Raw genomic sequence first — 26,907 nt, forward strand, 5'->3', positions numbered from 1 at the left:
ACCTGCAGTTATGTGGATAATTTTGGATGCTTGTCGGTGTGCGTTGAAGCAGGCAAGTCAGGCCGGCGCCGCGGCTCACTAGGCTAATCCTCCGCCTGAGGCACCGGCACCCTGGGTTCTAGTCCTGGTCGGGGCGCCGGATTCTGTCCCGGTTGCCTCTTTTCCAGGCCAGCTCTCTGCTGTGGCCCGGGAGTGCGATGGAGGATGGCCCACGTGCTTGGGCCCTGCACCCGCATGGGAGACCAGGAGAAGCACCTGGCTCCTGGCTTCGGATCAGCACGGTGCGCCGGCTGCAGCGGCCATTGGAGGGTGAACCAACGGCAAAAGGAAGACCTTTCTCTCTCTCTCTCTCTCTCTCTCTCTCTCTCTCTCTGTCCACTCTGCCTGTCAAAAACAAACAAACAAACAAACAAAAAAAAAAAAAAAACCAGGCAAGTCAGATAGACCTTGCCTCATCAGGCTGAACCCAAATTCAGGGGAGCACTGAATCCGCAAGAAGAAAGGAGTGGTGCTGTGTGTTTCACCCACTACCCCAAGTTGAGGATGTAGAGAGAGCTAAGTAGGCAATTGCATTAGGTTTGTGAGTGCTCACATTTAGTTAGCCCAAGCTTATGAGGCCAGCCCAGTGTTTAGGACATTCTGTTTACCTCCAGGCAGTTGTGAAATATTAGTTCTTTCTCCTTTTTATCATTTTCAAGAGTTGGTCTCTTTACACTGAAAGAGACCCAGGCTTGACCTGGTCCCCGACAGGGCACTTAGTAGTTCCACAGGTGGTCATGTGGGGAAGCAGGTTGCTTGGCAGCTGGCAGATTTCTCAAGGTGCCTTGGGTGACCAAAAAGTAGAGGTGGGGTGAAGGGGAGTCAGGAGAAGAGGGCCTTCAGAAACGCCACCACAAGTGTCTGCGTCTGTGGTACCCGGGGAATGGCTGGTGTAGGAGTGGGAAGGAGTGCACAGGCCCCTGAATGCCACGGGCGCTTCTCACTCTCCAGGTTTACACCCTGACTTCCACCTACAGGCTCTGGCCCCTTACTGAGTGGGAACAGAGCAGGTTCTGGAACACAGGCCCTTGGCTTTAAATCCTGGGGCTGGGAATGTGTAGTGCAGTGGCTTAAGTTGCCTCTTTGGACACCAGTACCCAATATCGAAGTGCCTTATTTGAGTCTTGGCTACTCCGTTTCTAATCTGGCTTCCTGCTAATGTGCCTGGGAAGGTGGCAGAAGTTGACCCAAGTATGTGAGTCCCTGTTGCTACCCATGTGGAAGGCCTGGATGGAGCTCCAGGCTTCTGGCTTTGGCCTGGCGTAGGCCTGGCTGTTGTGGGCATTTGGGGAGTGGACCAGCAGATGGAAGATATCGGTCTTTGTCTTTCTGCCTTTAAATAAAGTGAAAATAAATAAATAAAAATGTTTTAAAATAAAAACTGTGACCCGTCGGGACAGACAGATGCTGATCCAAGTTATGATAAGGTGCACTGACTTACAATTCTGCTTTGCCCTCTCAAGGGCTGTGTGATATGGCGAGTTTGCTAATCTCATGAAGCTTCTGTACCCCCCCCCCCCCCCCGCAATAAAACAGCTATGGTTTTCTTCTTCGAGTATTGACGCAAGGACTTCCCATGTTACGTATTAAAGTTTTTTTTTTTTTTTGCATTGTTTATATACCAGGTGCAATAAATATGTCTATGAAAAGTATTTGTTGAAAGGACAAGTGCGCACAGTGAGTGCTTTCTTACTGAGTGGGCGAGCAGATCTGTATTGGTGGGAGGACGGAGAGGAGAGCAGGCGTAGGCTTCATCAGAATGTTTCCTTTAGCTGTGGGATACTGAATAGTCAGGGAAGGTGCTTAGAGCGCGGACTTCATCAGCACCACTCTGCTTACTATTTAACTAAGAAAGCCATAACATGTCCCGTTTTATTTACTTACTCACAAACTCTTTCATTTTGATTCTTTTTCTGAGAAAGCAGTACAGGGTGTGTACCACCAAAAAAGAAATGATTATGTAATGTTGAGGGAAACTGTGGTTACTTACATAGACGGTGATTTTTAACAGAGGTGCTTTGGAGGGAGTTTTCTCTTTCCGTTGTTGACGCAAGAGGTCTCCTTACCTCTGTTTTGTATGGAAATATCTTTCAAGACATCATATGTTCCCCCATCTTGACTAGATTAAATTTTGTTTCATTTTTCTAAAGACTTATTTATTTGAAAAGCAGAAGGACAGGGAGAGAGAGAGAGCTCTCATTCCCTGGTTCACTCCCCACATGGCTGCAAATGCAGGGGCTGGTCCAGGCTGAAGCTAGGAGCCTGGAACTTGGTCCAGGTCTCCCACCTGGATGGCAAGAGGCCAAAGCACTGGGCCATCATCACCTGCTGCCTTCCCAGGCACATTGGCAGGGAGCTGCATCACAAGCAGAGCAGATTGGTCTCAGATTTGGGATGACGACATTGAAAACTGTGGTTTAACTTGTTTACAATGCGGGCCCCCTAAGTTAAATTTTAGGTGGACATGGTTTGAGTTTGCATGATAATCTTATCACAAATGAGCTAATGACACGAGGGCATTACTTCTGGCAAGAGATGCTGTCACATGGAACCTCAAAACTCTATAAAGTGGGCCTTCTCTTTTTTCAAAGGAGGAATAATAAAATTAATTATAATGAATCAAATTTCACATGAAATTCAAAATAGACAAATTAAGGAGTTGCATACAGATTTTGAATACCTGAAAGAAAAACAAGCAGTACCCTCAGGGACCTTGTGTGGGGAGAGCTTGTGTCCTCTCCACCGTGCTGGGACCTTCAGCACTGCAGACCCGTTTCAGGAGCCCCGTGATGCTTGGGTTCAGAGTGCAAGGAGACGCAGAGCTGCCTCAAGTCTGCCTTATGTGAATGGTATAAATACACCCAGCTTCAGGGACAGTGTTATTTAGAGCTAGCTCTTGATGTGCTGAGTAGGGAACAATTTGAAAACCTTAATTGAAGGTTGGGTTGGTAGTGAGCAGGAAGAGACTATGGGTGGATCAGGAGCCCAGAATGGAGTCTGAATGCTTTTCATCACTTAATCTCTTGCCTTTTGATTTATGCCTGAAACTTTCAAATTTTTTTTCTCTAAGCCAACGAGAATAGTTCAGCTTGAGTGCTTTGTGATGCCACATGTTATATTTTAATAATGGAATTATGTTGTGGATATAATTATAAAAAAAATCAAGTGCACTGGGGCCGGCCTGTGGCATAGGGGGTTAAGCTGCTGCCTGAAGTGCTGGCATCTCATATGGGCACCAGTTCGAGTCCTGACTGTTCCACTTTTGATCCAGCTCTCTGCTATGGCCTGGGAGAGCAGTAGAGATGGCCCAAGTCCTTGGGCCCCTGCACCCACATGAGAGACCCGGGAGAAGCTCCTGGCTTCTGGCTCCGGCCATTGCAGCCAGTTGGTGAGTGAACCAGCGGATGGAAGACCTCTCTCTCTCTCTCTGCCTTTCCTTCTCTCTCTGTGTAACTCTGACTTTCAAATAAATAAATCTTATTTAAAAAAAAACAAAAAAACTACATTTATAAAAAAAAAATCAAGTGCACTGTGAAGTCATAAGGAAATGCAGAGAAACTTCTTGCTGGGGGAGGAAGGGAACCCCAACAGTTCCATATTTTGTCTTCTGTTCTGGATATAAATGGTTAGCTGTTATGAGAATACCTCAAAAACTAATAGAAATTGTGTATTTTAAAATTTTTGCACCAATTTAAGCTTACCATGAATACCATTTTCACAGACTTTCTGTAGTTTCCTCATGCATGCTTTTCACTAAATGAGCAGGTTATCTTGTGTGTGATGCCTTCTTGAGTCACACGGAGTCACAGGACTCAGGCTCCAGTGCTGGCACCTGCTCTGGCTTCACCGTGTTTGGTGTGGTTTGGCCCTTGCCTGTGGTTTTTCCGGTTTAACGTGCATGCCCCAGCTGGTCAGTCAGAAGGCCCAGTCCAGTGGATTGCAGCCTAGGAGGAGTTCCTTTATCGTTGGTCAGCTGGTTGTCGTTTATCAGGAGTATAGTGTTTATTCTGAATGTGTCTTGGCAGCATCACATGACCTAATTTCTGGTTTAGCATTTCCAGATTAACTGATTACTTAACTGTTGAATATCATGCTATGTCTTATTGGCTACAATATAAGAATAACTTTATATATAAGATTGCTTGTAGTAAAGAATTGGTAGTCCTTTGTGCTCTTGAACTTGTTTTTGCTATTTTAGATTGATTGTTGAATCTGAAGTTGGCTTTTCTAGTAGAGGAAAAGGCTGTTGAGTATATGTAGATGTGACAGCTGCCTGCAGAATCTGAAATCTGCATAGTGTCAGGTGTTTTGCTATGAATACTTGTAGTGCCTTCTCTCCTGTTGAAGAATGGTTGTGTTAATCCCATGTCCTTCCTTGTATTTCCTGGACCCTGCACGATGGGTGCTTTCTGATTAGCCAGTAGTACTCTCCTTTACACACAGTTCCTCACACTTACTGTTGTAGCCCAGGCCATAGGACTGTTTCACCCCTCGGAAAGGACACTTGTCCATTTAGTGAAGCTTTATCCCAGGTAGCTTTAAAAAGCAGCTGCCCTTTCTTTCCACCTGACCTGCAGCCCAGACCCTCCGACCTTTGAAGGAATTGCTCATAAACTCTCATGGCAGGATTTCTTTTTGTTATGTGTTTGTTATGTGTTTATCAAAGTTGTCTCAGGTTCTCTAACATGCAGTGCATGGTCTAACTGGAACCTTGTGCTGCCTGCCCATTCCCCAGTCTGTTCTAGAACATAACTGTGGGAGATAGTACAAATACTATACAGGAACCAGGTAACTGGACCTTTTCTTTGTTAGTAGAATATCACTGCCTGATGTAGTATTCACTGAGGCTGTCATTTAATTGCAAGGACTGGATAGGAATCGGTGTTCATAAAATGATTTCTCCGAGCCATCTTTAGGGGATAGGTGCTGTGGCGTGGTGGGTAAAGCTGCCTGCTGCAGCACCAATGTGTCCCATATGGGTTCTGACTCAAGACCCGGCTGCTCCACTTTTGATCCAGCTTGCTGCTGATGCACCAGGGAAAGCAGTGGAAGATGGCCCAAGTGCTTGGGTCCTGCACCCACGTGGGAGACCCTGAAGAAGCTCCTGGCTTCCTGGTGTATAATTTGTTTTACTTACAGTTATTTGTTAATTAAGCTATGCAGACTGACTCACTGATTGGGGAGTGGGCGGTGGCATTAGGTAGGTAAAGTCTTAACCATGCTGTCTGTTTTGACTGTTTCATTCTTCACAGAGGTCTACATATTCCTTGGAATGGAGGTGTAGTGTTTTCTAAGGGGAACTTTGTTCCAGATGAGATAGCTTTGACTTTAGGATGGCAAAATTCTCTTTAATCTTAAACTTTTTAGGGAACAAAAGTGCTGTCTTTTTATTAAATACCAAGCTTTGACTGATCTAATAAGACATATTCCTTTGCATTATTTGTCTACCTGTTCATCCAAAACCCTCGTTACTCTAGGGTAGGAGGAAAAACGGAGAAGCAGATACTGATAAAATAGGAAATAGTAGTTCCAAGGATGAAATGTGCTCAATAGAGCCTGCTCACCTCAGGCTTGCTCTAGCTTTTGGAGGAGGGTGATGAGGACAGTGCATATATAGATCAGTGGGATCGCCTTGCCTTCTTCTTGCTCTCTTGTAGGAAGGTGTTTAGAAGACCAAGATGTTTTCTGGAGTGCTCTGAGCTGTCTGTCCCAAGTTAACTACATGGTTCCTTGTCTTCGATGGCTCATTGGCGTGCTGTCTGGCCAATGTCCCTTCCCTTTTGGTAGTTTTGGAGGTTTCTCAGACACTTCCTGGAAAAAAGCGAGGCCTGTGGTTTTGGGGTTTCCCGTACAGAGCCAGTTAAGCTGGTCTTTGCCTTGGGGTGGATGGGAAGGTTGGTCAGAGGATTGCCCAGTACCGGACTCCTGCCATCCACCACAAGGTTGTGCAGTTCCATGTTTGTTGTAAAATTAGAGAAACTAATAAAGGGGAGTGGATAGCGCGAATGCTCACGGTAGACCGTGAGTGGTGTGTATGAGACATTCTGGGGAGAGAACTGACAAACTCAGTTTAGCTTAGCTACTGTGTGTGTTTTCTTCTGGCTCTGGGGGCTTCCTTACTCATCTGTAAAGTTACCTGTTGTTGAGTTTGGCTTGCCTATCCTTTGAGCTCTTGAACATTTCTGGATATAATTTAATGTGTTTGTTGGAAAATACAGTTGATACTAGAATTTACTTGTTAGGAATCTAACCCTCACACACCAAATCTCCAACTGAAATAGTAAGTTGCATACATTATTGTAATAAATATTATGTAGTCCAAAAGAGAAGAGAGAACTGCAGTTTGATCCTTTTCATACAGTCTGGGAGAAGTGAGCCCCACACTTCGGAGTGCTTAAGAAACCACCAGACGTCTATTTAAAACTTTGTTTTCACCCTTGTACTCATCTTAAGTCTGGGGTAGAGCCTGGGAGTCTGCACAACACTGGTAAAATGATTTTATTTTTCTTGCTGAATTTGATTTGCTTAATAGAAAAATATCACTTCCTCCCAATAATATTTTAAATCCAAAATATTAACAGCCACCAAGCCAACAAAATATCGTTAAAAAGTCAAGTGTGCAGTCTAATAAAAAAAAAAGTCAAGTGCAAAGATGCAGAACTTGGACTTCTCAGTTGGCAGTGAGAAGCAGCCGGGCTTGTGCTTTCTGCAGCAGCACCCTGCAACTCCATGCCGGAGTCCCCTCTTCCTCTTGTTCAGGCGCAGTGTGTATGATAAACTCTTCCTGTTCTTGCTTGTCTGCAGAGAAGTGATGTGATTTTGTGTCACAGCTTCTGGTGCTGGATGAGTCATTGCTTTCTCCCCTTTATCCTGACCTGTTGCTGCCTGCATAGCTGTCCCCTGTAGGCAGTTTAGTCTTGAGGAATCCATGTGGTATCCTTTGATCTTGAAAAGCCTCTAGGCAATCCTTAAAGGTTCAGCTGCAGCCCCCTGGATGGATCTACATCACCAGCCCCATAGTGATAACTCCTTCCCCTGCTTATAAAGATTTATTTATTTGTTTGAAAAGTAGAGTCACAGAGAGGGAGGAGAAGGGGGGGAGGAGAGAGAGAGTCTTGATCTTCCATCCACAGGTTCACTCCTCAAATGGTTGCAGCAGTCAGAGCTGAGCCAGGCTAAAGCCAGCCAGGAGGCTAGAATTCCCTTGTCTCCCACATCTGTGGTGGGGGCCCAAGACCCTGGGCTGTCGTCTTCTGCTGTTTTCCCAGATGTTAGTAGGGAGCTGGATCAGAAGTGAAGCAACCAGGACTTGAACAGGATGCCTGTGTTGCAGGTGGTGGCTTAACCTGCTGGACCACAATGCCGGCCCCACAGTGGAAACTCCCATAGCAGCTGTTTTGTACTTGCTGTCAAAGTGGAGCAACACCCATTGAAATCATGGGCTCCTTGAAGGCAGGTGCCGTGTTTTATCCCCTTGGCAGTGTAGCACATGTCCTGGGTATTGGTTTAAACAGTCTTCAGCTTACTCTTGTTTGCATTCATAAAGGTTTTAATACTAGCTAAATATAATGCCAATTCCAGGCAGTTAATCTCTGAAGTCTCTGTTTCAGATTAAATTCACTGGAGAGAAAGGAAACATTTTTATCTCCAGTGTTTTTTGGAAGAAAACTTCTGGTGAGGTACAGGTGGGGCCAGGCGAAAGAAGAAAGCCATGATGAGTGTCTCTGAATGCCCTCAGGTTTCCCCAGGAACTCCTATGGGATGCTCTTTTGCTTATCACAGGAGGAAAAGGCCAGGCATTGGAAATCTGTTTTCATTGTTGTTGACTTCATTGCTATGTCTGAATATAGTCAGTTACAGTATTTATATTGTAGCATAGTGTACTTGGAAGTTTCTATGTAACAAATTAGTTATATAGGATAGTTGTGGTCCTTTCTATTTTAAAGTGCACAGCCTAGTATAGGGAGCAAGTCGCCGTGTGAATCTTGAGCTGGCTAACTCAACTCTCTGTAAACTTTTGTTTTTCATCTATGAAATGATACTTTTGTTGGGCTGTATAGATTGCTTCAAAACGTTAACACAGGATTAAAAGATAAGCTTATTTTTTAAATAAAATTTGGAACCCATGCATAGTTTTCTTCATGGTATACATTTCCATGAACTTTTTGAAGACTTCACATTCATAACTTTGAATTTTTTTTTGCATCAAAATAAGCCTTTTAAAAACTGCATTCCCTCCCTCCCTCCCTTCCTTCTTTCTTTTCTTCCTTTAAAAAAAGATCTATTTATTTACTTGAGAGGCAGAGTTTCAGACAGAGGGAAAAGCAGAGAGAGAGAGAGGTCTTCCATCTACTGGTTCATGCCCCAAATGGCTGCAATGGACAGAGCTGGGCCGATCCAGAGCCAGGAGCTTCTTCCAGGTCTCCCACAGGGGTGCAGGGGCCCAAGCACTTGGGCCATCTTCTACTGCTTTCCCAGGCCATCACTAGGGAGCTGGATCGGAAGTGGAGCAGCTGGGACTTGAACCAGCGCCCATATGGGATGCCAGCACTACAGGTGGATGTTTAACCTACTATGCCATAGTACCATCCCCTCTTTTTTTCTTTTTTAAAGATTCACTTATGGGGCCCAGTGCTGTGGTGCAGTGGGTTAAAGCCCAGGCCTGCAGTTCCAGCATCTCATATGGGCGCTGGATGGAAGACCTCTCCATCTGTTTCTACCTCACTCTCTCTTTCAAGTAAAATTTTTTAAAAAAAAATTTACTCATTTATTTGAAAGGCAGAGTTAGAGAAACAGAGATCTTCCATCCACTGGTTCATTCCCCAAATGGCTGCAACAGCTGAGGCTTGACCAGGCTGAAGCCAATAGTCAGGAGCCTCATCTGGGTCTCCTAGGTTGGTGGCAGGGCTCCAAGCACTTGGGCCAATTTCTGCTGCTTTCCCAGGTGCATTAGCTGGGAGCTGGTTGGGAAGCAGAACAACCAGGACCCAAACCGGTATCCATATTGGATATGGCCTTGCAGTGTGGCCCAACCTGTTGTGCCGCAACACCAGGCCCTAAAACTATTTTCTATGAAAATTTTGAAATATCCTCATAGGAAGAGTAAATGATACTGCATGTGTGTTTGGTGTATGTCCTAGGAGTGGAGTCATCCTGGTGTGTCTGTCTTGTTTCTACAACCGTGTCTCCAGGACTGCACTGCTCTCTGGGTCACAAGGGCTGTGCTTGCTGGAGTAGAAGCCGCTGAGCGAAGGAGAAACTGTTTGCTATTCCTAGTAGAATTTCCTTCTGTAATAGTCTGTGTGTACAAAAGCTTTGTGATTCTGTGAACAATGCAAGATTGGGGCGGAAAGCACTGTGAACAGTCAGTGCCTTTCCATTATTCAGCTGTGATGTGGAGCCGTCGCGAAACGGCAGAACTGTACAGGAGAAGGCTGGAGAGGAGGGGTCAAACTTTTTGCCGAAGCAGTTGTTATTGTACAGCTGCCAAAACCGTCTCTGAGTATTGGAGCCCTAAGTTAAGGGTTCAGCCTTTCATTTCTTGGATTCATTTGTAAACCCATCCCCATTTCCTCTTAATGTGAAAGAACAGCAGATTAATCATCAAATATACTCACACAGCACACACATATTTAAAGATTCATTTATTTGAAAGGAGAAGTGGGGGTAGGGTGGGGCACAGATGTCTCCTGTCCACTGGTTCATTCCTCAGATGGCCACAACGGCTGGGGCTGGGCTGGGTTGAATTCAAGAGCCCATAATTTTTTTTTAATTTTTTTTATTTAGTAAATATAAATTTCCAAAGTACAGTTTATGGATTACAATGGCTTCCCCCCCCCCCATAATTTCCCTCCCATTCGCACAGCCCCATCTCCTGCTCCCTCTCCCATTCCATTCACATCAAGATTCATTTTCCCATTGTAACCCATAAGCTATACTTTGGAAATTTATATTCATTAAATAAAAGTTTAATAAAAAAATAAAATAAAAAAAAAGAAAAAAAAAGATTCATTTTCAATTATCTTTATATACAGAAGATCAATTTAGTATATATTAAGTAAAGATTTCATCAGTTTGCACCCACACAGAAACACAAAGTGTAAAATACTGTTTCAGTACTAGCTATAGCATTACTTCACACTGGACAACACATTAAGGACAGATCCCACATGAGAAGTAAGTACACAGTGACTCCTGTTGTTGACTTAACAATTTGACACTCTTGTTTATGGCGGCAGTAATCTCCCTAGGCTCTAGTCATGAGTTGCCAAGGCTATGGAAGCCTTTTGAGTTTGCCGACTTCGATCTTATTCTGACAGGGTCATAGTCAAAGTGGAAGTTCTCTCCTCCCTTCAGAGAAAGGTACCTCCTTCTTTGATGAAGAGCCCATAATTCTATCTGGGCTTCTCACGTGGGTGGCAGGGACCAAAGCACTTGGGCCGTCAACTACTGTTTTTCCAGGCACATTAGCAGGAAGCTGGATCAGAAGTGGAGCAGCCTGGGTACAAATTGGCACTCTGATATGGGATGCTGGCAGTGCAGGTGGTGGCTTAACCCACTGTGCCACCAATACTGGCTGTCAAATGTATTTTAATAGGCTTATTGGAGTTTAGGTAAAGATTATGCAGCGTGTATTAGTTATCTGGGACTTGTAATAGTAGAAAATTTAGGAAGATAGAAACATTGTATCTTTAAAAGCTTCCCTTGAATGTTGTTCCTTCTCACTCTAAATGGGATCTTTCTTAGAGCATTTGTTATAAGTGTATTGCATGTTTGCAAATGCACAGGGGTTATTTTGGCTTGTTTAGAAACATGAACGAGGGTAGAAAGTTAGCCATTTTCCTTAGTTTGAACCTCTGCTAAGAACAGTTTAAGTTTTGTATTTTTAAAAAAGAAATATTCATTTTCCTAAAATTTATTAAAGACTAAATATGAATCAAAACCCATAAAATTGCAGTACCACTTGGGGAAATTCTAATTAATGTGAGCCCGTCAAACTTTGCATGGAATGATATTGATTAGAGTAGGAAATTTAATTCAAAATTTTGCTATGTCTGCTAAGCTTTTGGTAGCACCAGGTGGGGGATAACTTGTTTAAAAACAGCACATTTTGATAGCAGGAATTTGACAGTATTTGGTAGAAACAGTGGACGTCCATCATTTCCATCTTACATAATATAATCATCTTGGATTGGGGATTCTGCTACCATTGTACCTTGGGCAGAGAACTTAATACTAAGATTCAAAGCGCTCATCAGTAGAGTAGGATAGCAAATCATTTTCTTGCCTTTTTAAGGTTTTCTTGGATCTCTTGAGAAAATACACGTGAATATCTGGCTTTGGAGAGTGAGCCAGCAGATGAGAGGTCTCTCTGCCTTTCAAATAAATAAAATAAGTAAAACATTAAAAAGAGGAAGACCCTGTTAATATTAAGTTCATAATCTCTGCATGCACTAAGTAAGGTATCTTAGTGACCCTGTGTGGTATAGTTCACCTGTATTGTAGTTTTGAACAGGTCAGAAAGGGGTGGTACCATAAATATCAAGCCTCCAACTTTGGTGAGCAGCACCTGTTCCTCTGTGCTTTCAATCTTAGAACAGTGTGATCCATTTATGCCTTTGGCATTTCTTCTTTGAGTAGTCTTCAAGCAGTATGAAGGAGGGTCACATGTGATACAGCTCAAGGGATGCCAGGAGAGGTGCTGGTAGGGCCTGCCTTGGAGGTGGGCACCTAACTTTTGCAGATTTAATCTTGTAGCCCAACCCGAAGGAGAAGTCAGTATACTGTTTCTTGGGTAGTGTGGAGTAAATCACAACACGTTTTTAATCCTTATAAAAACTCTGGGTGTAACCTTCTTAATGCACGATTGTATACATATCAGCACTCAGTACATTGAACCCTAGCTTTAGTTTTTCTCTTCAGGCTATTTTGCTGGCCTTTGTGATTCCTTTACACAGAGATGACCCATCTCAGCAGATAATTATTACTTCTGTTTCAAATTTCGATGTTTGCTTTTTTTGTTCCTTCTAAATAATTAGAAAAGTAGATGACTTCAGACTACTGCCTCCTTTCATATCGGCCATGCCTTTCAAAAATTATGAATTGGGACCAGTGTTCTGACATAATGAACTAAGCTACCGCCTGTGGTGCTGGCAACCCATATGGGCACTTACTCATGTCCTGGCTGCTCTACTTGCGATGCATCTCCCTGCTAATGCGCCTGGGAAAGCAACAGAGGCTGGCCCAAGTGCTTAGGCCCCTGCTACCCATGTGGGAGACCCAGATGAAGCTCCTGGCTCCTGACTTTGGCCTGGCCCAACACTGACCATTGTAGCCACCTGAGGAATGAACCAGTGGATGGAAATCTCCCCCCCCCCCCATTCTAACTTTCAAAATAAATAAATAAATATTAAAGGAAAAAAATTTATTAAAAAGTTACAAATGGACCTAAATTGACTAGATTTAAGGTAGTTGCAATCTGAATTAGGGAGAAGGGGTCAGGAAATGAGCACGGCCCTCTGATGGGGTGGAACAATGAGGAAACTCAGTTGAGAGGCTGCTGTGCACCTGTTGCTCTCTGGACTTTGCCTGTAGCTGCCAGGTGCAGAGCTTCTGAACACATTGGGTCTCACTGCAGTCTTAAGCTCACAGCGATTCAGCAGCTTTACCATGTGCGGTTAGAGGCAGACCCAGTCGAGGCTGCCTGAATCCCAGAATCATTTCTTCCAGTGCATTATTTTGTTTCCTGGAAAGGAGGAGGCAGAATTCTTCAAAGATTTTCTGATTTAAATTTAAATGTAAAATGGACCAGTTTGGAGACTAGCATGTGATAAAGAAGATTAATATCTTTAATCTGGCCTCCTTCACCAAAATAATCAATTAGTTATTGGGCCCTGAGTCTGTAATCCCTTAGTAAGGGAAACTCACACTCTGTATTAAGCAGATGCTGAATGAATTGAAAAAAAAAAAAAAAAAAAACTCAACTTTTATACCACTGTCCAAGTGCTAAGTCTTAAGAATGCATACTTCGTGCTGAGTGGAAGGCATAGAAGGATGTTGCACAGATCATTTTCCAGTTGCTTCTTGTGTCTTTATCTTAAGACTTGTTTGAAACAAAGGCTTGATACCACTGTATAAGCATCTGGAGGGACTTCTTCAAAGACCTATGATTTTCTTGATCTGCAGGGGTCTGTTGTGTTACCATGTCCGATATCTTCTCCCACAGATTTTACCCTGCAAGTGTCCTTACCCTCTTGAAAAGAAGGCGAGCCAGCACACTTGTGTGGCATTTTCTCCAATCACTTGGTTATTTTGCGCCAGACAGTTGCGCAGGAATTTGGAAACAGACCTAATGCGAGAAGAATAACAAATTTGAAGGCTGATGAGGTGCTAAGGATTGATGATCTTTGTATTTCTTATATAGAAATATCAGAAGAATACTTAATACTAGATCCTGTTAAGTTCGGCTTGGATTCAGGAACATCACAGATGGAGTTGCTCGCAGATCTAGAATAAGTGGAGATCTTTCTGCAGATTTGAAGCACTGAACACACTGAAGTTCACTAGCGTTAATCATGAAACCACAGGAGAGACAGGATTTTCAAAAATATAGGGCATTGTTTCTGTTTTTCATTTGTTGGAAAAGAGTCATTTTCCACTGAGTCCTAAGTGAATCATGTTTAGAATATCTGCGTTGTTCTTTGTTACTGGTCTGAGAAGTGACCAGCAGGGCACTGTAAAGAGTAGATAGAGAGACTGATGGTAATTAAATTCAGTGTTCCTCATCTGGGTGAGAGGAGAGTGATACCAAATTTGTCTGAAATACAATGAAACACACATTTTTAGGTCCTGGGTCAGGAGTTAGAATATAGCTGCAAGAAAGCTATCCCTAAAGCTCTTTGTATCCTCCCTTTATCCTGGGTTATAGTCCAACCTCCCTCCCTTGGGATAGCAGAAAGCTCCAAGGAAGATTGTCAGTATAACTCTTGTGACATCAAATAATGGGTTTTTCTAGGGCCTAGGGGAAAATTACTGTTAATCTGTTTTGACAAAAATAAATATGTAGAGGGGCTTTTGGGCGTTCGTGTATTTCCACATGGTATGTTAAGAAAGAAAGGGTGGTCAACCTGATGTATAGAAGGAAGCGTTATTTAACTTGTTTGGAGATAATGAAATGTAAATTAAACCTGAGAAAGAAGGAATCAATTGATGCTTTATCAGTTCATTTATTCTACTAATTGTTTTGTTTATTAATTGTTCATTGGCATTACAAGCTATCTTGTTCTGTTGGAGAGAACAGAATATTACATTATAACTTTTTGTTAATAAGAGGAAAACATAGAAGGGATATAATTTGTTGAAAACTTAAGCCATTCTGTTGTAATGATTGTGCAGAAACATTGGTGCCTATTGATCGTTTTTTCCCTCTGTTCTTTCAGGGTCGACATGTTAAAACGGGTCAGTTGGCGGCCATCAAGGTTATGGATGTCACTGAGGTAAGATTGGATCATGCATGTTTTTAAAGAGATCATTAGATAAAAGACATCTCCCCAACCCCCAACAATGTAAGAGTATGATTCTGTTTGGAGAATGTGATCCCTTGAACAAATTGCCCTCACATGACACTGCGAGTTCATAGGTCCAGCAGCAGACTAGTTGGCCTAAATTGTTGCAGATGCTCCCCAAGTAACTAAGAGTCAGTAGCATTTTCTTTTAAAGCAAAAAAATCTGAGTGATGTCATCCTTGGCAACAGAATGGGCCATAATTGGAAACATCTTCTCTAATGGAAAGGGAAGGATTCGAGAAGGGATCCTGGAGGTCACATGAGCAGGGAGGGTGCACTTGTGGGATGGGGACGCTTCTCTAGGGTATTAGGCCATGTTTGTGCCATTTCTTTTATTTTTAACATGGGGGAAGAAAACAGATCCAGCCAAGTTCCCAGAGGTTGGAAAACAGAAACATCTGCTGGACTGCTGAGCAGATTGTTGGCAAAATTTAGTAGCAAAAAATAGTTCTTGACATGGTCACATGAGGATTTACTGTGCAGCTTTAGATGGGAAAGAGGAGAACTTAACTCAGACAAAAGGTAAGTGTGTTTGTGAGCCCCCGTGTGTGCCTGTACATGTATGCATGGGCACACATGTAAATTTTTTTTAAAAAGCTGTAAATTTTAATGAACTAAATCCACATAACTTCAAGTTATTTTTATATGAAAATTTAGTGTGCTCTTAAGATTGCTCCTAACTTGTCTAATCGTGAATAGGAGACAACATCCTATTTCAGATTCTGGAGTTAGCTAGCAGCAGCCTTGAGGATTTGGGATATTTTAAAATCAAGTTGTAATTTTCCCTAAATCTGGGGTCTATCCAGGTAAACAGTAGCTCAACTTCTCTTAGACATACCACTCAGTTACCTGGAAAGATCTTCTCTGCCTTCCCCTCTGCATGGTCTCCATGACAGCATGGGAATCTACACTGTGCATACTGGCCAGTGAGAATTAGGGACATTCTTGTCTCTGGACTATAGGATACCCTCATATAGATATTTGAAGATGTTACATTTTTTGAGCTGACCCTTGTCTTTTCTTATCAAACAGGGTAATGGAGTGGTTTTTTTTTTTTTTTTTTTTTACAGGCAGAGTGGATAGTGAGAGAGAGAGAGAGAGACAGAGAAAGTTCTTCCTTTTTGCCGTTGGTTCACCCTCCAATGGCCGCTGCGGCCGGTGCATCTCACTGATCCGAAGCCAGGAGCCAGGTGCTTCTCCTGGTCTCCCATGCGGGTGCAGGGCAGGACTTGGGCCATCCTCCACTGCCTTCCTGGGCCATAGCAGAGAGCTGGCCTGGAAGAGGGGCAACCGGGATAGAATCCAGCGCCCCAACCAGGACTAGAACCCGGTGTGCCGGTGCCGCAAGGCGGAGGATTAGCCTGTTAAGCCACGGTGCCGGCTGGTAATGGAGATTTTAACATGAAAAACTGTTGCTTGATTAAATTGCCAAAACATTATTAGAACATTGTGTTTTGCACTGTGTGCATTACAGTGATCCTACCCTGTCATACAGCCTAGTGGTAGAATGAGATTTTGTCCAGTTAGCATTATTTTATTTATTTGTCCAATTTAGCATTATTTTAAGGAGTGTTGGAACAATAGTACTTTCTAACTTACTGTAATTAAATGAAGTAATAGAGTTTAGGCTCCCTCTGGGTGCTCATTGGCACCTTCATATCAAAGCCTGTATTCACACTAATGTACCAGATCCTGCTGGTGATGCATTGGGAAATGGTGTTGCAGGAGCCTACAGTTTTGCATATTTATTCACATACTTCATTTACTGGGAGGCATACTTCATTTACTGGGAGGCTTATGGGTACCATTCTAAATGTCAGCTTTGGGATTTTATGAACTAAGATTTCAGTGTCTTTACTGGCATGCCTTCAGCCTTTGCTGCCTGGCCTGGCACTACTGTTACGGCTAGCAAGGTTTGCTCACTTTCTCATCTCCAGTGGAGTCCAGATGGGGTTGATCTGCTCAGTAGAGGGCCTCTTCACCTCAGTGTGGGTCTGATTGTAAATGGGCAGTGTGTGGTCACTGTAAAAAGATCGGAGTGGCCATTGGGCCTAGTGGTTGGGATGTTGATTAGGATGCATGTTGCTACATTGGAGTACCTGGGTTTGAGTCCCAGATCCGTTTCCTGAGTCCAGCTTCCTGATAATGCAGGAAGTGTGCCAACTTAAGTGCCTGGGTTCCTGCTACCCACATGGGAGACCTGGACTGACTGAGTGCCCGACTCCTACCCGGCCTTAGTTCTTGCCAGTGGCCATCACGGGCATCTGGGGAGTGAACCAGCAGATGGAGCTTGCTTGCTGGCTCTTGTGCGTGTTCTCTCTGTCTGTCTGTCTGTCTGTCTATCTCTCCTTGCCTGTCTCTAACTCTGTTTCTCTTTCAAGTACATTGAAAAATTTTTTAAAAGATTGAAATACGAGAATATATGGTTAATTAAATCCTTGCATTTGTGCCACTGTGGGTGCTTCGGTGCCTGTGCTTTCCGCCATCTTTCCATGAGCACAGCTATAAAACGTGTAGAAAGGCACTTCATAAAGTTCATGGCAAAATGAAACTAAAAGGCTTATTTTAGTGCAAAAGAAATTTGAAATCAGTACACACTATTTCTCATAATACATTTTCCATGAACTTCTTGAAGACCCCCCCCCCCCATATCTGTATGTAATGGGTGTTTTGTGTTCCACTTAAGTTGTATGCAAAAGGTATTTCCTTGCCTGAAAAATTCAGACAGTGTTGGGCAAATGTTTGATACAAGTATTTTCAAGACTCCTCTAAAAATAATTAATGCAAAGGGCACGTATTCAGGTAAAATGAAAACCAGATGTTGAGTCTTAAAAAAAAAAAATACAAACTCAGTCACTCTTATACTGTATTGGCCTCTCAGTACTGTTTTTTGTGTGCTATTTTCATGCAGTGACCTCTGCTATACCACAGGGCACAGTCAGCACCCAGAATTAAGTCTTGCTTGTAGATAGAAGACTAGCTGTCAGCCTGGGAAACACATCTTAACCTACCCTCCACATCCAGGCCTTTGGCTCTTTTAAGTTGTAAGCAATAGCCTGACTGGGATCTGGGAGCTGGAGTGAGAGATTTTGCAGCTAATCCTTCTGGTTCCAGCCCCAGCAGAAGGGTCTGTTGGCCAGGATTCTCTTGGAAAGCGTGGAATTCTTCTGGATTTCTGACTTCTTTTTAGCTTCATTTCAGGAGCAAAAAGGTGCGAATCCTCATTCATTCTTGGGAAAAACCACAGACTTGTTCTGCCTCCTTTGATGAACCTGAGAGGCACTTACCAGGCTGCTAGTTACTGGTCAGGCTCAGAACGCAAGAACAGCAGGTGTGGGAAGATGAATGGCAGGGCTGCTCCTTTCCGCAGCTGTTAGCTGCTGGCAACCTGAATGAGTTGAGCTTTTTGGAACTGGCTGCAGTGAGAGAAAATGGGGGCCCACTTCATCTGCAGTCTTTCTTTTTTGTTCTTAAAGATTTATGTATTTATTTGAAAGGCTGAGTTACAGAGAGAGAAAAGGAGAGGCACAGTGAGAGAGAGAGAGAGAGAGAGAGAGAGAAATCTTCCATCTGCTAGTTTACTGGTATGAGGTGACAGGGGCAGTGTTGAAAATTAAGCGGTCTGAGGGGGAGGCATTATTTGCAAGAGAGGTAAACATTTCTTAGTATCTCTTAGTGCTTTTACAGTATTAAGAATTGACCATTAGAATTGTGAAGGGCTCTTTGGAAGGAAAGTGATCTTTTGGTTGGTTTGGTATGGGTTTAAGGAGCAAGTTAAGGATGTGTTTGAACTGTGTACAACACTAGGAGAACAGATCTATAATGTGTTTTTTGTTTCATTTTATAGTTCTTTCAGATTTACAGGAGTTTGCTGAATACTGTATAGGAAAGGCTCATGTACCCAGTTTTCCCAGTAAACTATAGTAAAATATCATAACTGAAGGACGCACACAACAAAGCAAGGCAGTGGGTGCTTTTTATAAGCTAAGGATTTGACCTGGACTTCACATTTTTCAGTTCTAGTAAATTAGGCTACACTGCCCCACTGTGTCTGCTTGCTCGACTTAGAACAAGGCAAAGTATTAGAAATTGATATGTTCCACATATATGGATGTCCCCATTGTAACATTTACTCATTTTTGTGAATGTGCTGTGCTTCAAATGAATTTGAATTGGTTATTTGGATCCTTTGTAGCCATTTCATTTCTTTTTGTTTTAATGTCAAAGCTTCTGTTTTACATAAAGGACTGATATACATAAGTGACCAATATTTATTCTTGCATATATTAGTCAATTTCTTGTTATTTGAACTGAAATACCTGAGAGGAGCTTGTTGGGACGGCAAAGGTTTATTTTAGCTTACAATTTGAAGATTCACTGTTGAGAATCAGATGGCTCCATTGGCCTGTTGGGGGTACAGAGCAGGTGCGGAAGAATGGTTGCATTACATGGTAAGCCAGAAAACAGAAAAAGAAGCTAGGCTCAACTCAGCTTAAATCACTAATTCTGGTGAGAACTACCTTCTGAGGGCAAGCTCCCAATGACTGCAGACCTCCCACCATACTATGAAGTCTCCACCCTTAATCCATCAACCCTTGACATTAAGACTTAAACTTCTGCTTAATCCATGGCATTGCAGTTTTAGGTTATCCCAGTACTTTTAACACTCTGGTAAAGGTGAGCTAGGCTAGTGATCATTGACTTGGGATTTATAAAGTCTTTGGGTAAAGTGTGTCCTCTGAGAAGAGACATTTGTGTTTTAATAAATTCCCAATTTTTTATTATGGAGATGTTCACACATACAGAAGTGTTGAAATATTAAATACTCTTTACCTTTCACTTGGATTCCACAGTTGTTAACATTTTGTTTGAGTATGTGTATTGTTGAAAGTATACATACCACTGTGGAATGTTGCCCATTACTGGAATACGTTTCTTCTAAGATGAAGGTGTTCTTCTATGTAATCATAATATCCCTTAAAGGAATCGATAATTCCAGTTCATCTGATGTGCAGTCTGTATTTGGATTTCCTCATTTGTTCCAAGAATACATTTTTAAAGATGTATTTGTTTGAAAGGCAAATTGATTTACTCCTTAATGACCACAACAATTGGGGCCAGGCCAGACTAAAGCCAGGAATCTTGGACTCTGTCTGGGTCTCCAACCTGGGTGGCAGGGATCCAACTATTGAGCCATCCTCTGCTGCCTTCCCAGGTACATTAGCAAGAAGCTGGATCAGAAACAGAGTAGCTGAGACTTGAACCAGCACTTTTTTTTTTTTTTTTAAAGATTGATTTATTTGAAAGTCAGAGTTACAGAGAGAGGTAAAGACACAGAAAGAGAGAGGTCTTTCATCCACTGGTTCACTCTCCAAATGGCCACAACGGCCAGAGCTGAGCTGATCTGAAGCCAGGAGCTTCTTACGGGTCTCCCACATGGGTGCAGGGACCCAAGGACTTGGGCCGTCTTCTGCTTCTTTCCCAGGCACGTTAGCAGAGAGCTGGATCAGAAGTGGAGCAGCCAGGACTTGAACTGGTGCCCATATGGGATGCTGGCACTGCAGGCTGGGGCTTTAACCCACTGTGCCACAGCACTGGCCTCAACCACCTTTTGATATAGGATGCATCTCCAGCAGCAGCCTAACCTGATGCACCACAATGCCTACTTCAAGAATATTTTTAAAACTTTTTAAAAATTATAGTCTAATCTAAGTTTGTATATTGGTTTTCTTAGCTCTTGACTCATTTTTAAGCTACTGTGGTTTCTCTGAATCCCTCCCTCCCTCCCTCCCTCCCTCCCTCCCTCTCCCCCCCTCCCTCTCCCCCCCTCCCTCTCTCCCTCCCCCCCTCCCCCTGCCCCCCCTTTTCCCCACCTCCCACCCTTCTCTCCCCACTTCTCCTTCTCCTTTTCCTTCTCCTCCTCCTCCCCCTTCTTTCCTCCTCATTTTTTCTTTTTTCTCCTTTTCCTTTTTCTCAAGAAATTGACTTTTAGAAGAGTCCAGCCAGTAGTTTCACAAAATATACCACATTCTAGATTTCTCTGATAGTTTCTTCATCTTATGCTTTGATTTTTTCCTCTTGCTCCTGTGTTTTTTTTTTTTTTTTCTTTTTTTAAAGATTTTTTTATTTGAAAGTCAAAGTTTGACACAGAGAGAAGGAGAGGCAGAGAGAGATCGATCTTCCATCCGCTGGTTCACTCCCCAATTGGCCTCAACACCTGGAGCTGGGCCAATCCAAAACCAGGAGCCAGGAGCTTCTTCTGGGTCTCCCACGTGGGTGCAGGGCCCAAGGACTTGGGCCATTTTTTACTGCTTTCCCAGGTGTATTAGCAGGGAGCTGGATCAGAAGAGGAGTAGCCAGGACTCAAACTGGTGCCCCGGTGGTGATTTACCTGCTATGCCACAGCACCAGCATCTATGAGGATTCTTTTTAAAGTCTGTGCACTGTGGATTGCATTGGGTAGCATGTATTGTATGAAGTATGGTATGGACAGTTCAGTGTACACAGCAGCCTTGGAGACCAGTGTCCACATCCCCTCTACCTTAGTTGAAAAAACACATTCTGAAACTCAGACTTTGCTTTTCTGGTTGGAAAGCTTTCTCTTCCCCACAGTAATAGATAATTTGGGGTTAAGGTTGACGTGTTCAACAAGTTGCCTAGTGTAACTGAGTGCTTTAAAGATAGCTATACTGGTGATGGCACGACATCATAATGTTTTGAAGGAGTAGGTTGTTTTGTTTTTGTTTTTGGCATGGGTTGAATGTGTTTCTATTTTGGATTAATTCATTCTAACTTAAGATTTTAACTGGGAATTTACAAAATATGAAAATTCCTCCTTGGTAAGTAAGCAAGCAGGGGAAAGTTAAGGACCCCCCCTCCCAATGTGTTGTGTTGTTCAGTGTTCTTCATGTGAAAAGCCTTTGCTTTATGTGTGATAGCAGCCACTGGAAATCAGAGCCTCATGGGCCCATTGCAGTTTGTTGATGGGGTAGGATCCTAGCTGTTTTTATTCCATCTTCATACCTCCCAGTTCACTCTAGGAGCACTGCAGTGCTATTTTGTATTTGGTTGTATTTATTTTATTTTATTTATTTATTTGACAGGTAGAGTTATAGACAGTGAGAGAGAGAGATAGACAAAGAGAAAGGTCTTCCTTCCATTGGTTCACTCACCAAATAGCTGCTATGGCCGGCACTGCGCTGATCTGAAGCCAGGAGCCAGGTGCTTCCTCCTGGTCTCCCATGCGGGTGCAGGGCCTAAGGACTTGAGCCATCCTCCACTGCCTTCCCAGGCCACAGCAGAGAGCTGGACTGGAAGAGGAGCACCCAGGACTAGAACCCCGTGCCCATATGGGATGCCAGTGCCACAGGTGGAGGATTAACCAAGTGAGCCACGGCACCGACTTGTATTTGGTTTTAAAGTCATAACACCTAACAAGGTTCTGTGTAAGTAGTAGGTACTTGAGTCTCTGAAAAATTAAATAGGATGCTTGATTTTTGGTGGTAGCATTAACTCTGGGTAGTTGGAAAAAGCAGATAATTGAGATATATATATATATATATATAGTTATATTTTCATTGTCCAAGAAACTTAGATGAATACAAAGAATTGTTCCAGTAGGTGTCTTTTTAAAATAAAGATTTATTTATTTAAAAGGCAGAGTAACAGAAAGAGAGAGGGTTAGAGGTGTGAGAGAGAGAAAAAGAGAGGAGAGACCTCCTATCTCCTAGTTCATCCCTCAAGTGGCTGCAACCTCCTTAGCTGGACCAAGCTGAAACCAGGAGCCTGGAGCACCATCTAGATTTCTACATGGGTGGCAGAGACTCAAGTACTGCTACTTTCCCAGGTGCAAAGTGAGGTAGATTGAAAATGGAGTAGCTGGACTTAAACTGGCATTCATGTGGCTTACCAGCACTGACCCTCTGTGCTATGACTGTGACCGACAATAGGTGATTGGTGGAGATAGGAGCGATGCTTCATATTATTTTCATTCTTTGCACTAAAAAATATCAAAATTAGTCATTGTTGTTAATGTTAATCATAAATAAGAGCACGATCTGCTCCTTTTTATTTTCACAGTTAAATTTCATCCCTCTAGGAAAGTTACTAGTGGTTAGAAAGAGTGAGTACGTTTCTGGGTTTTGTTTTAAGAATTGTCACTGAACTCATAAAAACGAGTTAACCTTTGTCTCCTCTTTCCTGTTAGCATAAATTTTAGACCCATAAAGACTTTTTGAGGTCAATTTATAGTTTATGAGCCTTGAGAAAGTTTGCCTCATTATTGAGTAGTCATGTCCTGGCTTTTGCCTCAACACTGTATTACCTCCTTTTTAGATTAGTGCCTACAATTAACTGTGCTAAAGCTTCAGTTTCCTCATGCCTATAGTGGAATAGTAATTCTACCTCATAGGCTTATTGTCAGAGTTCAAATCTTTGTCTAAATCTGGCATATTAATTTTTACATCGTCAGTGTGGATTTCCCTTGTCCCTTTTCCCTGTTAGAGATTCTCCCACTTTTCTGAAGACTTTTTAATGCCCTCAGATGCCCTTCTGAGCCACGTGCTTTCCTGATCCCGAGAGGCAGCCCTGCCCCTTCCCTGCAGGCTCCTGTAGCAGGTGGCTTCATCATCCGCTCTCTGTGCACAGCCACCACTCTGTAGTCTCTTGGCAACTACTTTTGTTCTTCCAGTGAGCTCTACTGCAGTCCTCACTATTAACTAGAGAACACTGCCCCCCCGTGTTGATCTCATGCTAATGTTCTTTACTGGATTGTAAACTCTGTGGGGCTCTCATCACACTTCAGGTGTATGACAGAGCCCCTCTGATTTGTGATATGCTGCCCAGCTTCTTATATTTGCTCTTTCTAAAGAATGTCCTTGGGGGTAACGGTAGTTTTAAAGGAGAATGCTTTGATCATTAGCCAAAAAAAATTATATATAAATATGTATGTAGTATATATCTCTTTCTAAAAATTAGAGACAGTCTTTTAATAGGTGTGTGCTAGTGTTTTTAAAAATCTGTTCCTTGGAGTATTTGGCACAGCAGTTAAGATGCTGCTTGGGATGCCTGTATCCATCACCAGAGTGCCCGAGTCGGAGTCCTGACTCCATTCTAGTTGCAGCTTTCCTCTAATAAGGACTGGGGAAGGCAGTAGGTGATTGCCCCAGTGCTTGGGACCATGTAGCCCATTGTGGGAGATGCAAATTGAATTCCTGGTTCCTGATTTTGGTCTGGCCCAACCTAGTCGAAATAGAGTGAACTAGCAAGTCATTCTCGGTGTTAGGATGTCTCTGTTTCTCTGCCTTGCAAATAAATTAAAAAGTTAAGAATTATTAAAATGTATTACTTAATCATTTTCTGTACTATTTGGGATAGTTTTAAATATTGAAATAGAGAAAATGTATTTATTCCTACTGAAAATGTGCCAAAGTACTAATTGCTTTGGTCTCATGCAATTTTGGTTCATTGGAACTGGAAATGTCAAATGTAAATCATTGTTTGCAGGTTTTTTAACTTTTGTTTTTAAAGCTATTCACAAAATTGCAGTAATTTGTTCTTTTAAACAATTGCCAAATACTTAGTCTTTTGAAAACGTTCTATTCTTGGTTTGAGTGAAATTAGATTAATTATGCTTTAGAAGGAACTTCTTAATCTCTTGGTAAAGTAAAACTTGTGAGAAGAGATTCCTTGCAATTGTTAATGAGCACTCTTCAAGCAGATTGATCCTAGTTTCTTAGATTAATTCCATCACTGGATGAGTCAAGTGCATTTTTTTCTAAGAAAAAGAAATAACTGAATTTAAAAGTCAGCAATTTTTGCACAACCAAAATTGCTGGTTTTCAAAGTGTGGATGTTATACTTTCATCATCCCATCCCTCTCCCCACCATCTTTTAAAATAGGACATGAAAGGACACAAGGAGAACCAGTGAGGGGAAGAGGTGTGTGGGACCAAGTCTGAAGGCTTCCCGGAGTCCTGTTGCAGGGGAGTCATGTGGGACGTGCTCCATTACTCTAGCAGTGAGCTCTAAGAGCGCATGTGAAATGGTGTCTAGCAGGGGAACTCACTGCAGACTCGGTGCCCGGCAGTTTTAGTTGGTGCTGGTCTTCTGACCACCTCTGCCTGGCTCATACCAAAAGTTGTCGATTCCCAGGAGGAACGTAGATATTTGCATAAACTGTGCTGTGTACCGTCTAGGCATGTTGAGCCACTCCAGGTCCAGGAGTGGTAGAGACTGTCATGCAATTAAAAGCCCAGATGCCAGCTAAGGCAGAGCTTTCTAAGGCTAGTTTAGCCCTTGGGAGCAGACAGCTCTTCCCACATTCATCCATCACCTGCCCCTTGTCCCTGTTTGCATGTGTGATTGCCCAAACCCAGCATGTCTCTTGTGAGTTCCTATGGCCCCTGGTCTTACCCTCTTTCTGTTGCTGGCAGTCCCGCCCTTCTCAATACACAGGCCAAAGCAGCTCTGGAGTCCTGCTTACTTCTGGCATCTGCCACTTAGCTAGTCTTGTCAGGAAATCCTGTTGGTGCTGCCTCAGTGTCCGTTTTGTATCACAACAACCTTGGCAGGAAGTAGATTGTGTGTGGGGGGTATTGGCCTCAAGTCAATAACTGTTGAATCTGCATTATAGGCAGTATTTGTTCTACTTTTGTATTTCTGAAATTCACAAGTTACATTTGTGAGTCTGATGGTCTCATCAGAGCCAATGAGTCTAAGAAAACAGCACGCACGAGGATCTGCCCCTTCCCATCACAGCTCTCCTGCTGCCGTCCTGCTGCAGCTCCTAGCAGGCCTCTCTGCTTCGGGGCCTGTTCACCAGTCCCTTCTCACTACAGCAGCAAAGTCAGATCTGTATGTTTCCACAGCACTAATGTAGATTAAAGGAAAAGCCCAGGTTCCTACAGTGGCCAGCAGTACCCTGCTCGATCGGCCTCCCAAACCGGTTCCTCCTGAGTCCTGCTCTGCTTCCATTTTGTAGTCCTCCATGAACCCACACAGGCTGTGTGTGTACCGCCAGCCTGCCAGCTGCTCCTTCCTGAAGCCTTGTCTCTTGTGGTCTGTTCTCTCTGCCTGGAACGCACTCCCTCGTGACGATGTGGTTCACTCCCCCCTTCGTGTGTGCACGTGCTGGATGGCACCCTCCCCCTTGGAAGGCTTGCACCCTGTTGTGTGTGCTCTTTCACCACGTCACGGCGTGTAACAGGCTCATTTATTATACTGAGGGTGTATCACCTGCCTTCACCACCACCCCACTGACCTCCTGACCCCCAAGAAAAGATGAATTCCATGATGACGGGCACTTCGCCTTTTTCAGTGATCGTCCCTCCATGTGTCTGTGGTTCATGCACATTGGTTCAGTGATAGGAGCTGTGCTGGAAGGCATACCAGAAATTTACTAGTTTGTTCTCTCCCTTACTTATATATAAAGAACCTAAAGCTCAGAGGAGTTTTGAGCATGTATATGTGTGTCTGTGTGTGCTTTTGTTCATGAAAACTATTTGAAGATTAAACATTTTGATTGTCTTTTAATTATATATGATGAGATACCCTTTGATATGGTAAAATGGTAAAGCAATATAGTTGGAAAGAAAAGCGTTCAAATCCCCTGTGCCCATTCCATTGAAGCGCTTCACCTGTTAAATGTGAATCGTTGGCATAGTGGCTAAAATGCCACCTGGGATGCCTGCATGCATTTTGTAGTGCCTGGGTGTGAATCCTATCTCTGCTTCCTATTCCAGCTTCCTGCTAATCCACACCTTGAGAGGCAGCAGGTGATGGCTCAGGTTGGGTCCCTGCCACACTTGTCAGATACCTGGATTGAGTTCCTTTCCTGGCTCCCAGCTTTGGGCTGGCCCAGCACTGGTTGTTGCAGGCATATAGGGAACTGAACCAGTGGATGGGAACTCTTGTTCTCAGTCTCAGCCTCTCTCTCTTTGCTGCATAGATAGATAGATAGATAGATAGATAGATAGATAGATAGATAGAAGGGTCTCCTCAGTGCCTTCCTCCTAAATTTAATTACTATAACTGTGTTCAAGTTTACATTTTCTTCATAGGAGTTGAGTATAAATTCATATGTCTGTATGGTAACATTTTGTGGAATTGCTTAGTTTGGTAGTCTATCAGTGTGTTCTGTGATTATCATAAGAACAGGATTTTAAATTTTATATGCCAATAAAATCATTTTAGAATAACAGTTTAATTGGAAAATCTGAACCCTTCTCCCTCCTGGTTAGGTCATGCTCTGAGAGAAGGAAAGTAAGCAATGTGTAGTGAGAAATCTTTATCTTTTCATTATTCT

General features: G+C 43.0%; 1 protein-coding gene across 44 annotated transcripts in view; it reads left to right on the top strand.

The window, feature by feature from the left end:
* MAP4K4 (mitogen-activated protein kinase kinase kinase kinase 4) overlaps window positions 1-26,907 on the top strand; it is a 182,838-nt gene that overhangs the window by 77,139 nt on the left and 78,792 nt on the right. For all 44 annotated transcript variants that reach the window (XM_062209974.1, XM_062209965.1, XM_062209975.1 and 41 more), the window contains one exon: window positions 14,478-14,534. In XM_062209974.1, coding sequence (XP_062065958.1) covers window positions 14,478-14,534 — 57 coding nt within the window. The remainder of the gene's footprint in view (window positions 1-14,477; window positions 14,535-26,907) is intronic.

The sequence above is a fragment of the Lepus europaeus genome, chromosome 13 (genome assembly GCF_033115175.1).
Source record: "Lepus europaeus isolate LE1 chromosome 13, mLepTim1.pri, whole genome shotgun sequence".
Lineage (NCBI taxonomy): Eukaryota > Metazoa > Chordata > Mammalia > Lagomorpha > Leporidae > Lepus > Lepus europaeus.